The sequence below is a fragment of the Martes martes genome (genome assembly GCF_963455335.1).
Source record: "Martes martes genome assembly, chromosome: 17".
NCBI lineage: Eukaryota > Metazoa > Chordata > Mammalia > Carnivora > Mustelidae > Martes > Martes martes.
The window spans coordinates 48,787,080-48,802,035 of NC_137905.1; the positions used below are offsets into that span (position 1 = coordinate 48,787,080).

At 57.1% G+C, this 14,956-nt stretch overlaps 1 protein-coding gene across 2 annotated transcripts in view; it reads left to right on the forward strand.

Moving 5' to 3' along the window:
- Window positions 1-3,266: 3,266 nt before the first annotated feature.
- Window positions 3,267-14,956, forward strand: part of MARK4 (microtubule affinity regulating kinase 4) — a 28,720-nt gene continuing 17,030 nt past the window's right edge. For both annotated transcript variants that reach the window (XM_080828177.1, XM_080828176.1), the window contains exons 1-8: window positions 3,267-3,410; window positions 7,810-8,010; window positions 10,338-10,391; window positions 10,496-10,544; window positions 11,251-11,316; window positions 11,393-11,463; window positions 12,185-12,241; window positions 14,188-14,424. In XM_080828177.1, coding sequence (XP_080684303.1) covers window positions 3,360-3,410; window positions 7,810-8,010; window positions 10,338-10,391; window positions 10,496-10,544; window positions 11,251-11,316; window positions 11,393-11,463; window positions 12,185-12,241; window positions 14,188-14,424 — 786 coding nt within the window. In that variant the 5' untranslated portion in view covers window positions 3,267-3,359. The remainder of the gene's footprint in view (window positions 3,411-7,809; window positions 8,011-10,337; window positions 10,392-10,495; window positions 10,545-11,250; window positions 11,317-11,392; window positions 11,464-12,184; window positions 12,242-14,187; window positions 14,425-14,956) is intronic.

Sequence of the window (14,956 nt, forward strand, 5' to 3'; positions counted from 1 at the left end):
CCGCAGACAGAAGGAGAAACAGGTTCCCCACTGAGCAAGGAGCCTGATGCAGGACTCCATCCCAAGTCTAGAATCATGCCCTGAGCCAAAGGCAGACACTTAACCCACTGAGCCCCCACCTCCAGCATCCCGGGACAGAGAGAGAGAGAGAGATCTTAAGCAGATGACTCCACACCCAGCACGGAGCCCCACACAGGGCTCAATCTTACCACCCTGAGATCATGACCTGAGCCGAAATCAGGAATGGGTCCTTAATGGAGCCACCCAGGCGCCCCTAAAATTCATTCTTTTAAAGTTCAGTGGTTTTGAGTATATTCACAAGGATGCAGCATCTGTCGCCATTATCTAATTCCAGAACATTAAAAAAGAGACCTGTAAGCCCGTAACTAGGCCCACCCCATTCTCCTTTGCTTCCAGCCCCGTGGATTTCCCTATTCCGGACATTCCACAGAAAAGGAATCATACAGTAAGTGCTCTTTTGCGTCGGGCTACTTTCGCTAAACGTCCTGTTTTTAAGGTTCACCATTTTGTAGCCTCCCCCCCCCCCCGCAACTTCATTTAGCCTCAGTCCCCGCATCTGGGGTGGGGCCCGTCCTCGGGTCTGGGGAACCAGGATGGGGCCTGAGGTGTGGTGGAGGGCAGGTGCGTGTAGGAAGGTGGTCTGCTGCCCCCTCGTGGTGCCTGGGGGAACTGCAGCTCTCCCTGCTAAGCCTAGGAAGGAGTGACTCAGCTCCCCCAACCCATCCCCAAGACCCCACCTCTCACCCTGCAGAGCCCTTAGGATCTCAGAATTTCCAGAACACCAGCCTGAACTCTCTCTCGGTGTCCCACCATCCCCGAGACTCCTTGGGCCCCATCTGCTGAGTAATAACAGTAATGTCATCCGCTTAGAAAGTTCTAATCGGTTCAAATGCATATAGTCTCGTTAATGTACCGCACACTGAGGTTGCTGCTATGATTTTGCAGGGACAGGAAGCCATAGTGGTTAAAAGCCCAAGTTCCAGAGTTTGGAAGCCCTCCGTTTCAAATCTCAGTCCTGCCGCTCACCAACCATGTGACCTTCACCATGTGATTTTTTTTTTTTTTTTTTTTTTTTTTTAGTTCTTAGGCTCTCTGTTTCCTCATGTGTAAGTGGGGCTGATAATCATGGTCCAACCTCACAGGGTGGCAGAAAGGATAAAGGGCTCAGAGCCTGGCACAAAGGAAGCCTCTGTCTATGTACCTGAGAGTATCAACCAGTGGTAGATGAGCTGGTCAGGGGGCGCCTGGGTGGCTCAGTGGGTTAAAGCCTCTGCCTTCTGCTCAGGTCATGATCCTACAGTCCTGGGAGCCTGCTTCCCCCTCCCTCTCTCTCTGCCTGCCTCTCTGCCTACTTGTGATCTCTGTCTGTCAAATAAATAAATAAAATCTTAAAAAAAAAAAAAAAGATGAGCTGGTCAGTGTTTCACAACCAGCTCTCTGGGGGGCTGGGGACAGGGGAGCCTTGATCTGTGGGGTTTGCCAATTTCCACGGTGTAAATATCCCCACCATGACTAATTCCAGCTTGAATTCGGTGATGTCAAGCTACAGTGATGTCACTGAAAGTGTTTTTGGTGGGGGGAAGAGACATGCAGTAGCACGTTATACGGTTGTATCTCTATGAACGTACAAGAGATGTAAATAAACTAGGATCACAGATAATAGTAAAATGTAGTAAAATCATTAGGTTATGATGAGTATTTATTCCCTTTGTTTTCGATATAATTTATTTAATTATGTATTTGCATAATTTAATCTTTTATAATGGCTGTTTAACAACCAGTTCCAAGATTCCTGCGACTTTAACAGTCGGCTCACTTGGGCTGACTCCCAACACGCTGCTGTTAGCATCACACCCCTCTTTTAGAAAGGGAAACCGAGGCTTGAGAAGATGATCAGTCAGACAGGGCAAGGGGAGGACCCCATCCATCCAAGGGCTGTGGGATTCTGGGGCCAGGATGGGCTATACAATGCCCCTCTTTCCTTCATCCCACCCCGGTCTAGAGGGCATGGGTGGTCCCCACAGTTCCGGATGACCTCAGCGAAGACCTTGGCTCTGTGGTTTCAGTTTGCCCATCCCAACAGCTGCTGAGCCCTGCAGGTGAATACTTACACAGGGCTCTTTGGCACCTGCTTCAGCCCTGCCAGGAAGGCAGCATGTCGATCCTTCCCCTCACCTTATAGATTGGGAAACTGAGGTTCTGCTCTGCGTCACAGAGCTGTAGGGAGAGTCCTCAGACCCCAGCTGGGGTGCACAGGAGAGGAACCGGCTGCCACAACCTTGGGCTCTGGAGTGTTCTGGGAGGTGGGAGGCAGCATCGCTAGAGATGGTGGTCAGGCTTTGGCGGTGGCTCTGCCTAGCACACTGTGCCCCCAGCACCCTTAGTACTGCGCTCCCAAGCAAGAACTTCCTGGGCCCCAAGACTGGAGACAGGGTGGGCTGGGAGGGAGAATGGGGACCACGCCGTCTGCCTGGCTCTCGTCCCTGGCGGCTTCTCTGCCTCTGTCTCTGTCTCCATTCTCTTCACAGGTCTCTGAATCTCTGTCTCTCTTTGTCTCTTTTTGCCTCTCCCTCCGTCTCCGTGTGTGCGTCTCTCAGGCTTTGTCGCTCTCTGCGTCTCTGTTCTCTCTGAATCTCTCTTTGCGTGCGTCTCTTTCCCTGTTTTTCTCCCTCTTTCTTTCTCTTTTTGTCGCTCCGATCTTTTGGCTCCGTTGATATCTCTTTGTGTGTCTGGGCTTCTCCTCGCGTCTGTCCCTCTCTCCCTGTGTCTCTTTGTCTCTCCCTATCTCTGCGTCTCTCGGTATCTTCCTCCGCGTCTCTGGCGCTCTGCACCGGCGTTTCTCTCCCCTGCTCTTCCGGTGAGTCTCTGCTCTCCTGTGAGAACACGCTCCCTGCCGACGCGCCCAGACCTGCCTCCACCCCCAGAGCCCCCGGCTAGCCCGGGCCTGCGCCTTTAAGGGCCGGCGGCAGAGGGCGGGGTCTCGGCGGCCCCGCCCTACCCGCCCCTCCCCCTGACGTCCCTTCCTCCCCGGCCCCTCCACCGCCTCCCTCCGCCGCCGCCCGGGCCGGCTCCGCGCCCCCTCCCCGGCCCCCGCCCGCCCGCCTGCCCGCCGCCCCCATGGCGCCCCGGGCCCCCACTGCACGGGGCCACTAGGACCCTCGGCGTCCCCTTCCCTTCCCCGCCCTGCCCCCCTCTCCCGCGGCGCGAACCCCGGTGTCCACGGCGCCCAGCTTTTGAGCTCGCGTCCCCAGGCCAGCGGGGGGGGAGGGGAAGAGAGGGGACCCCGGGACCCCCGCCCCCCCCCACCCGGCCGCCCAGTCCCCCGGGACCCGGAGAAAATGTCTTCGCGGACGGCTCTGGCCCCGGGCAACGATCGGAACTCGGACACGGTGAGTGGGGCCCGGCCCCTTGGGGAGCGCCGGTCGGGTTCAGCCGCGGAACCCCTCGTCCTGGTGTGCCCCTCGCTGCGCGAGCTCCTACCTTCATTCCCCGGGCCCGGCCCGGCTTGCCACCTCCCGACCCCGCCTGGACTTCCAGGCCTCGCGACCCTCCCCCACTCCAGCTCAGCCCGACCCCAGGGGCGCCCCTCTCTCGGGACCCCTCTCTTGTCCCTCTGCAGACCGCTTCCGCTCGGGTCTCCTCCCTCCAGGAAGCCCCCTCCTCTGCCTTCCAGGAGCCCCTCCCTTCTCCGGCGTGTTCTTAAGCCCCTTCCCCTCCTGGCCGCCCGCATCCGACAACTCGCCCCCTCCTGGATTTGCGGGGCCCTTGACCCCAAGGCCCGGCCCTGGTCCTCTCCCAGGAAGGCCTGGCCCAGTCCGGCCTCTGGCTCGGCCTTCCCCATCTGGATGTGGGTGCCTGCTCCCCAGGAGCCCCCCTCTCCTCATTCTCAGCCCTCCGCCCCTCTGGATCCTCCCGGATCCTGTGGGCACCCCCTCACAGGAAGCCGGTTTCCACCTTTTCCTGGGCCCAGGGCCCTTTCTAGCTTGTTCAAGGTCTCTCCACTCCCAGGCCTGGCCCCTGTCTTCCAAGGAGCCCTGTCCCTGGATTCCCAGGACAGCGCCCCCCCTCCCCACTGCCTCCCTGGACCCTCTCTGAGCTCTTCTCCCAGGCAGTCTTGGCCTCCAACTTCCAGGCCCCTAGCCTAGTCTGGGATTTCTAGGCCCTGGACTAGTCTGACTCCAGGCCTCATCCTCCCTGTATTCAACTCTTCAGCATCTGGCAAGCCCCCTCCCCAAGCTTCCAACCCCTTGATCCCCTCCTGGGCCAGGAGCGGCCTCCCAAGACACCACCTCTTCCTCTCATCTCCAGGTCCCCATCCCTTCTGCCTGCCACAGGGCCTTCCTCTTCCCTACCAGGGTGGTCTGGCCTCCCAGGGAAACCCCCTCCTCAGCTTCAGAGGCCTCTCCCGTCTCACAAGGCGGCCCCAGGTCCTTCTTCCAGGAGACTCCGGGACTTAAAGCCTGGGGTCTTGGCCCGGCTGTAAGCCCTCTTCTCTTGGGGTCTGTCTGCTGGAGACCACCTCCCCAAGTTTCTAGGCCCTTTTGACCTCCACAAGGCTCAGGCTTTCTTCTTCTGGGCTGCCTCTGCCCAGAAGACCCTTCTCTAGGACTCGCATGCTCCTGGACCTTTCTCTGCTTCCAAAGACTAGAAACTCCTAGAAACCCCCTCCTTTAACTTCTAGGAGTTTCCTCAGCTCCCCTGAGTTCCACTGCCCCATGGCTCTAACCCTTCCCATTATTTCCAGGCCCCCGTCCCTGTACCACAGCCCAGAACAATCCTGGGAGGGGAGGACCCCCCCCATCTCCCCAGTTTCTGATTACTCTCAGCCCTTCTAAAGGGCCTCCCCCAACCCCCAGCTGGGGTCTTTGTTCCTTTTCCCCTAGGCCTCTGCCAGGTTCCTTCCCCCCAATCCAGCCACCCTCACTCCAGATCCCCTACCAGAGAGGCTGATCTCCGTCCCTTCGTCCTGCAAGACCCCCCCTCACAGGGAGCCCCACCACCGCCACCACCACAGCCCACATCCGACAGGCCAGACTCTGATTTGGAGTCTCTGGTGAGATCCCCACCCTTCCCCCCAAGTCCCTCAGAAAGTGCCAGGGAGCCCACGGGCCCGGGTTCAGATGCTGGCTCTCTCTGCCAGCGGGTTTGCGCTGTGTCCTCAGACCACCGCTGCTTCCTTTCTGAGCCTCAGTTTCCTGCTCCGAAAAATGGGGATGATCCCTTGAGTCCCTCGGAGGGGGAAGCCTGGTCCATGGGCCGTGCTCCACACCTGTCCACGGCTGTTGTGAGGATGGCCATGAGTCAGAGGGGCCGTGCCTTCTCTACCTGGGGCTGTCATCGGTTGTGGCTGGAGCTCATGGATCCCCTCCCTGCTCCAAGCCTCAGTTTATCTCGAAATAGGGTCGATGAAAGCATCTCCCTGTTAGGACTGTTTTCGGGAGCCAAGGAGATAATGTGAGTAAGAAGTGCTTGTCGCTGCACTCGGATTGTTGCTGTGATTCTTCCGATAAGCATGGGTTCAAATCTAGTTTCTGGCCCTCCCTAGCTGGGTGACCTCAGGCAAGTGATGTCACTGTGAGCCTCGGCGTCCTTATCCGTAAAATGGGGCTCATCAGAGCACTTCCTCCTCTTTCCTGGTCCGGACTTGTGCCTGGTGGGCATTTGGGGGGGCCAGTACCCTTCTCTCCTCTTGTCTTCTGTCCTCCCAACTCGTGTGTAAGTCCCGCTTGTCTGTCCTGCCTGGGGCTCACCTCTCCCTCTGGAACTGGAGGTCGCAGGCTCCTCTCCTGTTCCCCGCCGCCCCGTCACCATGACGACAGCCATGTGGGGGTCATGCCCCCCCACCCCAAGTTCCAGGGCTCCCCCCACCACCTTGGAACTCTCTGGAGGTTCCCTAGCAACAGGCCCCGGTGTTGGGGCGCCAGCCCGCCAGCCGGGCGGGAGGGAGGGAGCCGGGCCAGCTGGTGGTGCCAGCCAATTTTAGCTCCCGCCCCCGGCCCCTGGGGGGCTCTGTCACCCACTGCCCCAGCCACCCCTTGCAGGGGTCCCTCAAGCATGCTGCTTTCAGTGGGGTGCCAGCCCACCCCCAGTTTGGCTCCGCTGGTGCCACCTGATGGGGGTTCTTCTCCAAGCCTTTATCTCGGTGGGGATCAGGGGCCTTAAGGGCCACGATCTCCACCTCCCTGCCCGCCCTCTTCTCCTGGGAGGAGACCTGAGGTTGTGAGGAGCCCAGTGGGATGTGGGAAAGAGCTCAGCATTCAGGAGCCAGCAGGCCTGGGATCGAATCCCTAGCCTTCTGCTTCTCTGCCCTGTGACCTTGGCCGAGGTGCTCACTGCCTCAACCTTGGGGGGGGGGGGTCCCTGTCTAGAGAGCATGAATGGTTACTGGATCCAGGTGGGAGGTCCCCCGGTGAGGGCACCGTGGGTGGCAGTCCTTCTGCACCTCGTGGGGGGAACTGTGTGACCTTGACAGGATACCTTCTCTCTCCAAGCCTCAGTTTCTCCTCTGGAGGGTGAGGAGGTAGGTTCCGCCCTCAATGGGCTCCCAGGGGAATTAAATGGAGATGAGGTGCTTACTAGCCCGAGCCTTGGCCCGTAGTAAAAGCAGTGTAATAAAAACATGTAGGAGTGTGAGTCAGTGTGATACGGTGATGGCGAGGGACAGCAGCTCTGGGGTAAACTCTGTCCCACTCCGGGCTTCAGTTTCCCTCCCTTAAGAAGGGGATGGTGACCGAATCAGACATCACCCCTGTTAGGTAGCCATGCGGATTCCCTGCTGCCTACCTGGCCTTTCCTCTCCTCGGCTCCCTTTGTCTTCCTGCTTCCCACTCCTGCCCCGGGGAGAGCGTGGGGGTGGGGGGTGGGGGGGGCGGCGCCGCCTGGGTCTGAGCAGAGCCCCCTGGGCTGGGGCCTCTGGCTCCCTCCACCGCCCCCACCCTGGGCCCCAGCCCAGCGCTGAACGGGAGGCATAGTCCCTGGGGCTCACAATCAGGACAGGGCAGCGTGGAGCAGGCTGTGACCTGCGGGGGAGAGGCCCAGGAGGGACAGGATGGCAGGAACGGAACATCGGGGACAGATGGGAGCATGGGCGTGGGAGACAGTGGGTCAGGAGCCGCAGCGGTTCCCAGGGTGGTGGTGCAGGGCACGGGGGAGGCCCCTGTGTTTTCACAGGAGGAAGGTAACAGTGCAGGGCTGGAAGTTCAGGGTACAATGAAAGAGTGTTGGCTACAGTGTTTGGAGTGGAATTTGGGGCAAGAAGAACTGGGAGAAAATGTTAGGGGCAGTAAGCTGGTAAGAAAAGGCTGCTCTTGGGGTTCAGAGTAGAATCGGGGGGGCAGACAGGGAGGTGAGGGGTGACCCAGGATGTCAAGAGCTGCAAGAGACGGGGGGCGGAGTTGAACCCAGATTGAGGACACGGGTTGGGAGTGAGGGACACCGCATTTGGAAGAAAATACTGTGGTCCCGGCGCCTGGAGAGGAAGTTGCAGGGAGACTGACTGTTGGAGGGGAGCGAGGAGGAGCCTGATGTCTGGAACCCTGGATGCTGCAGAGTTGGGGGGTGGCCCAGCCTTTGCGTTCTTGGAGACATCCTCTTGTAGAGAGATACGGGGGACCCCCAAAGGCAGCGTGCTTCCCTCTGGCCTGGGTTTGGGAAGGACCACGAAGGGGCCAGTGGCCGTAACTAGAGTCAAACGCCCCGGCCCCGCTGGGAGCCGCCCGTTCCCAGAGCCCCCGGAGGCAGGATCGGATGGGCGCTGCCCACCACTCACTCTTCGTCTCCCCTGTCCAGCATGGCACCTTGGGCAGTGGCCGCTCCTCAGACAAGGGACCGTCCTGGTCCAGCCGCTCCCTGGGTGCCCGCTGCCGGAACTCCATCGCCTCCTGTCCCGAGGAGCAGCCCCACGTGGGCAACTACCGCCTGCTGAGAACCATCGGGAAGGGCAACTTTGCCAAAGTCAAGCTGGCCCGGCACATCCTCACCGGCCGGGAGGTGAGTCGGGGTGATGGGTGGGGGGCGGGGCACGGGCGTGTGGGAGGTGGGGCGAGGTCAGACTTGGCCCTCATTGCTTTGCTTCCTGACCTCAGGTGAGTCCCTGACTCTCCCTGGGACAGGTCAGGACATCTCAGGTTTGTCCAGAAGAGTCCAAGTAGAATTGGGTTACCGTGGGAATTGAATGTAGATGAGGTCCTTATTAGCCCAGGACTTGGCCCATAGTAAAGGCTGTTTAATTTAAAAAAAAAAAAAAAATGATGTGGGTGCCTGGCGGGCCCATCAGTAGAACATGTGACTCTAGATCTCTGGGTCGTGAGTTCGAGCCCCACATTGGGCCTGAAGCTTTAAAAAAATTTAAAAAATGATGTGGCAGTGTGAGGTGATGGTGTAGGACATTAGCTCTAGAGTGAACCATGTCCACCTCTGGGCCTCAGTTTCCCCACCTTAAAAGAGGGAAGATGGCGCCGTGCTCATTAAATATCAGTCATGGTCCCTGGAATTGTCGGGGACTCTCAGGTCACAGGTGTTCATTTCTAAGAATATGGCTTTTGTGTGTAAACCCGGGCCACCTCCCTGTTGGTGGTGGTAGGCTTTGCTTCCATCAGGTCTTGTCGCAGTCTTCATGAGACCACTCACTGGAGTTCTCAACTCCCCGAGGTCCCTTTCTCCTGGCCTCCAGAATAGGGCAGCATTACCACACCCACACAGACCTTGTAACCTAGATACGAAGCCTCTCACTCACACAGGGTGGTGGGGTATGACTCCTCTATTCCCCTTTAATTTTAGAGGACATGGCTGGAGCAATTTCCCCCACCTCGGGTGACCTATCTCCTGCCCTTACGCCATCCACACCAGACCCACAAAAGACACCAGGCCCCTATGGTTTTATAGGCATCTTCTACCAAACATTCTGAGTTTATGCCCATCCTTCCAGAAACTAACGAAAGAGATCCCACAGTCCAGCTCACTGTAAGTGCTGGCTGGACGATGACCAAGACGTCAAAACGAAACACAAATGCTGTTACGGGCTGGCCTGACTTGTGAACATAGATCCAAAAATCTGAAACAAAATATTAGCAGAGAGCCTTGGCGCATCAGTTAAAGAAAGCAGCGCGATGACAGAGCTGGGTTCATCCAGGAACGCACAGTTCTTTTGAAACGGACAATTCATTCATCTACTTTGCCACATTCCCAGATTCGAGGAGGGAAACCATACAATTGTCTCAATACTGGCACGAAAAGTGCTTGACAAAATTAAAAACCCGTTCGTGAGGATATGAGGAAAGCTAATGGGCCCTCTCCCGCACGGAGAGCACGCAGTTCCCCTTGTGTGGATCTCGAACTTGATTCCGGGACCTTCCTAGAGGACCAGCTTCTAAGGAAACAGGGCATGATTCTATAATCCAGGGGATCTGGGGGTGGCCCCAAAACCCTTTGGAAAAGCTATACAGCTAGAGCTGAGGCCCCTTACTAATGAAAACCTTGTGGGGGTCTGCCAAAGTGTAATTCAAAATAAAAACTTAACCCCACTGCAGGGTACATACAAGGAGAGTTCATTAACTTTCTGATTCTTTCCCCATGGTGACTGCTCAGAGCTCTTTTAAAACTAGGGGTGCCTGCCTGGCTCAGTTGGAAGAGCATGCCATTCTTGATTTTAGGGTCATGAGTTCGAACCCCACGTTGGGTGTAGAGATTACTTAAAAAAATTTTTTTAAATAAACTGTATATTTTTTTCTTCAGTTTTAAATGTTTAAGAGGTAAACTTGATCAGGCTGTATGATTCAAATCCCAGCCCACAAACTTCCTATCCATGTAACCTTGGCCAACTACCTGAACAGTTTTGTGCCTCAGTTTCCCAGTTTGTAAGATGGGGATTAATGCTAGCACCCCTACTGTGAGGATCGAAAGAGTTCTTGTTTGTAAAGCACATGGACTGAGGCCCGGTGATGCTTTGGGAAATGTCAGCTGGTTATTTATTTCACAGTTCACGCATTCAAGACAAGGAAGACATGCTGGGTGAATGGTCTGAGGTGCTCTCACAAAGAGGGCCCCGAAAAGGTCTCACGCTCATACACGTTCACACAGGCCCTGCTGTGGAATAAGGATATTTCCCTGTAGAAGTCAGGGAGCGCTGGACACAGTGTCAACAGCTTGTGCAAAGGTCCTGAGGCCTAGCTCTCTGATCCACCAGGAATGGCCCTGATTAAGGGCTTCCTGTGAGAGGAGGCAGAGGAAGGATACCCCTGGGTGATCTGGGTTGAAAGGGCCTTTCCCAGCTCGAGCCCTTGGCTCTTTGATCTTTTACCCCTTCCTTCCACCTCCAGGTCGCCATCAAGATCATTGACAAAACCCAGCTGAACCCCAGCAGCCTGCAGAAAGTGAGGCCTAGGGATAGGGAGGGGGTTCGGGACAAGGTTGGGAAGAGGGTCATTGAAACCGCCCACCCTCATCTTTCTCTTTCTTCTTTTCTGGCCACGCCCAGCTGTTCCGAGAAGTCCGCATCATGAAGGGCCTAAACCATCCCAACATCGGTGAGGAGGGGAAGAGCGTGGCCTCAGAGGCTACCAACTGGGGCACTTGGGCAGAAGAGAGAGTTGGGGGACAGAAGAGCTGGTGTTTTCACAGTTAGAAAGACCTGTTTTCTCTGAGCAGTATTGTTGCTCGTTGGCTGTGTGACCTTGGGCAAGTCACTTAACCTCTCTGAGCTTCAGTTTCCTCCTCTGGAGTGGGGCTTATAAGAGGCCCTACTTCAAGGTCACTATGGGGATTGGTTAAGAGTGAATATTCAAAACACTCCACTCAGAGCTCAGCTGGGGGGGGGCTGGTCTGATTACCGTCAGCGGCGGTGAGCACTGCCCTTGTCCTCATGAGGCAGAGGGGAGACAGGATTTAGCCTGGCCTGGATGTGGTCACAGCATTTATTCATCCACGCGTTTGTTCACTCCGGAAGTGTTAACTGAGTGGCTCCTTTATGCCCCTAGCATCTGGCCTAAGCAGGGAAGAAAACAGACACAAATCCCGAGCTGACTTTCTTACGAGAGAGACAGAAAGTAGGAGAGGTGATAAAGAAGGCTGAGCAGTTTGGAAAATCTTGCCGTCAGTAGGGAGCCATGGAGCGTTCTGGAGTAAGGGGTGTTCTGGTCAGCACATGCGTAGTTACAGAGTGTGGGTGGAGCGGGGGGAGGGGTCTCTTCCCCCATAACCCTGCTTCCCCCTCCCCTCCCCGGGTCCTCGCAGTGAAGCTCTTCGAGGTGATCGAGACGGAGAAGACGCTATACCTGGTGATGGAATACGCAAGTGCCGGTGAGGCGTCCCTCCCCGCCCTGCCCCCTGCGCCCCCCACGCCCCTCGCTGACCCCGCTTGGCCTCTGCCCTGCAGGAGAAGTGTTTGACTACCTCGTGTCCCACGGCCGCATGAAGGAGAAGGAAGCTCGAGCCAAGTTCCGACAGGTGGGGGCAGTCGTGGCCGCGGGCAGTAGGGGGTCTGGGAGCGTAAGTCTGAGTGTTCGCAAGCCTGCAGTCACCTGGGTGTGAGGATGCCCTGGTGCAGGTGTGCAGGTGTCCGATGTGTGGGTGCGAGGGTGGGCACCGCGTGCAGGAGTGTGGCTGACAGGTGCCAGGGTCCCGAAGCGTGTGAGCGGAGCAGTGTGGCTGAGGTGTGGGGGCAGTAGGTGTGTGGGAGCCCAGACACGTGGGATGTAGCTGTGTGGGTAGAGGGTATGCGTGAGGGGGCCCAGGTATCTGGCTAAGGGGTGTGAGGGTCTGATGGGGGCAGGGATTTGAGCCAGGGTGTTGGTCCACAGCCGTCCAGACACCCCGATGGGGCTATACTGGGTGTGTTGGGGCTGACTGTCTCTTTGCAGGTATGCGTGTGTTTCCAGATGGGGAGTCCGGAGGGGACCCGTTGTGATGTCCTGGGTCCGAGGCCCCTGCCGGGAGGGTGTCCAGGGGTCTGAGGATGTCCGGGTGTCTGAGTGGGGATGCGGGTCTCTGCGTGTCCTGTGGCGTTGCCCACATGATTAAATCAGAGTGTGAGGCCCCAGAATCTTGGCCTTGTGCCTAGGGGAGGCCTGGGGCCCTGGGTCTCGGTTGTGAGGAGGTTCATGGGGTTGGAAAGAAGTGGAGGGCTTTGGGGCCACCAGTAACTGACCTTCTCTTCCCTCCCCTCCAGATAGTATCAGCTGTGCACTACTGTCACCAGAAGAACATTGTACACAGGGACCTGAAGGTGAGCCCCCCACAGCACCGCAGGTTCCCCACCTCAGCCCACAGACCCCCCTCCCCACTTGTCCCTAGTCCTGCTTCCAGTCCCCTGGGGATCCCCTATAGCCCCCACATTCCCCCCCTTCTCTCCCCGTGCTCCTCCCTCAGCATCCAGGGCCCCTTGACTCTTTCCCCAGCTTTTGTGGCAGAGGAAGACCGGCAGATGGGGGAGCAGGTAGGGACGTGGAGGCAGGAGGAGAGAACAAAGGAAAAGAAACAAAATGTCCTAGGACGCCTCACACGCTTACGTGGGTGCCGAACAAGGACACAGGACACGATAAAGTGTTCACCCCTCTCAGAGTCTCTGGAGCCTTGGCACCTCTCAGACTTCAGGACATTCAGGAACCTTCTAGAACTGTGGTTTTAGAGCCCCAGAGTCACATGGCCTCTGGGTCTTAGCATCTTAGGCATCTCCGAACTGGAGAAGGACCTTTGAGAGAGAGAGATCGAGCCCCTGGGGCTAGCTCCGAAGTGGGGTACTCAGCCCACCTGGACCCCACCACCACATACCTCCCACTCTGAGAGAACCACACGTCTCAGGGTTTCTTGACCCAGACGAGAGAGAGAAACGTTTGTCCTGCTCAGTCGAGTTGCCTTGACTCCCATTTCTGGAGCACCTCCTGCGTGCTGGGCGCTGTACCTTAAGGAAGGTCTCAAGGTATCTCTCTGAAGGACTGGATTTGTTTTACTATTTTCAATTCCCAATCTGCTGTGACAAATTCTTTTGTGAAGTACAATAAAAATGAACTGGAAAAAAAAAAAGATGTCCAAAATACAAGACCAATTTTTTAAATTTTTACCACGTTTAAAAAAAAGAAAAAGGGCCCCACAAATCTATTATCAGATCGTAGAAGTTTCTAGACACACTTCCTCTGTCTGCCGGGACCCTCTGAGAAAGGCCCTCCAGGCTTGGGGGTTTGCCCTCACCTGGAGGAGGCACGCCCCCTGGTGGACAGTTCTGGAAGTGGTTGAAAGGGACTTTCGGGGATCTGGTTAGTGCGCCGCAATGGGGGGCCAGCCTGAGGGACCCACCCAGGCAGGGGGTCGTGGCTGGGTGGCAGAGCCTCAAACAGCAGGAAGATTAGTGTCAGCCCTGAGCAAGGCTGAGATGCCATTATGTTGAGGAGTGGGAGGGGGTGGGGGGTTCTCTGCCCCTGTTGGGTTGGAGGTGGGGAAGGGAGGTAGGGAGACCGTGAGGAAGCAGGAGGTGCTGGTGGCCTGGCCGTGAAAGGGCCGCGGCTGGGACCGGCCAGACGTGGGCGACACTTTGAAGAGCGGATATGTGTGTCCAGATCTGCAAGAGGCAGGCAGCTAGCTGGAGGCTCCCTCCATGCTCCAGGCCATGGCGAGGCCAGGCCTCTTTTGGAGTCTAGCTCTGGCACTTTCTTGCTGCGGGCACAAGGTGGTCTCCCTAAGGCTCAGTTTCCTTGCTTGTGAAATGGCGTTTGTAAGAACACGTGCCACCAAAGGTAGACAGAACATTTTTTTTTTCCCACTTTTATGACTCTGGAGCAGCCAGTGCTCATGTTTGGTTTTTTTCTTTTTTTTTTTCGTGCTGGGTAAACTGGGGCTCAGTGGGTCAGGAGATTGCCTGAGGACCACCCCCCACCCCCAGCCCCGCAGACCCATGGCCTAATAATGGCTAATGTTATATAGCGCTTATTGGGTACAGAAGATTGTTCTAGACCTTTCAGGATTCACTTACTCCTCAGACAGCCCTGTGAGGTAGAAGTTCTGATTATCCTCCTTCTTTGGATGACAAAACCTAGGCCCAGACAGATAAAGTCGCTGCCCAAGGGAGTAGGGGACCGGGCCACAGTCTGTACGGGGTCAGGGTCGGGGGGGCAGCGGGGCGGCTCCGGAGCCCGAGCTCCCATCCGCCACACTTGTCCACCTTCTCGTCCCTCCTAGGCTGAGAACCTCTTGCTGGATGCTGAGGCCAATATCAAGATCGCCGACTTTGGCTTCAGCAACGAGTTTACGCTGGGCTCAAAGCTGGACACATTCTGTGGGAGCCCCCCGTATGCCGCCCCAGAGCTGTTCCAGGGCAAGAAGTATGACGGGCCGGAGGTGGACATCTGGAGCCTCGGCGTCATCTTGTACACCCTCGTCAGCGGCTCCCTGCCCTTCGACGGGCACAACCTCAAGGTGCTGGGCGGGGCCGGCGTGGAGGTCTTAATCTCCTGGGGGGGGGGGTCTGCCCGGGGACCCCCAGCACCTCCCCCGACACCTGCTCTGTAGAGGGCCAGAGGGGCGGGGCTGGCCTGAGGTCACATAGCAGGACCCGGGTCCCCATGGTCAGTCGTGTGACCAGCCCACATGGACCATGCTGTGTTAGGGCTTTGCAGCCAGCAGGCTTGGGTTCAAATCCCAGCTCCCCTGCTCATTCACTCAGGAAACATTTATTGCCTGCCATGGGGGGGGCGGGGGTCAGGTTCTATTTCGGGCTTTACAGATACAGGGTGAGCCAAAGACATAACAGTCTCTGTTTCCAGCGTGCTGGCCCTCAAGAGCTCGCTGAGTGGGAAAAGCCCATCACAACGGCCACCCGATATGTGATGCCGTTTCTGTGAAAAGTCTAGAACAAGCAAATCCAGAGGCAGGAAGCAGATGAGGGGGGAGTTGGAGGACAGGCTTTCTGTTGGGCGGGGGGATGAAAACGTTCTAGAACTGCCTGGTG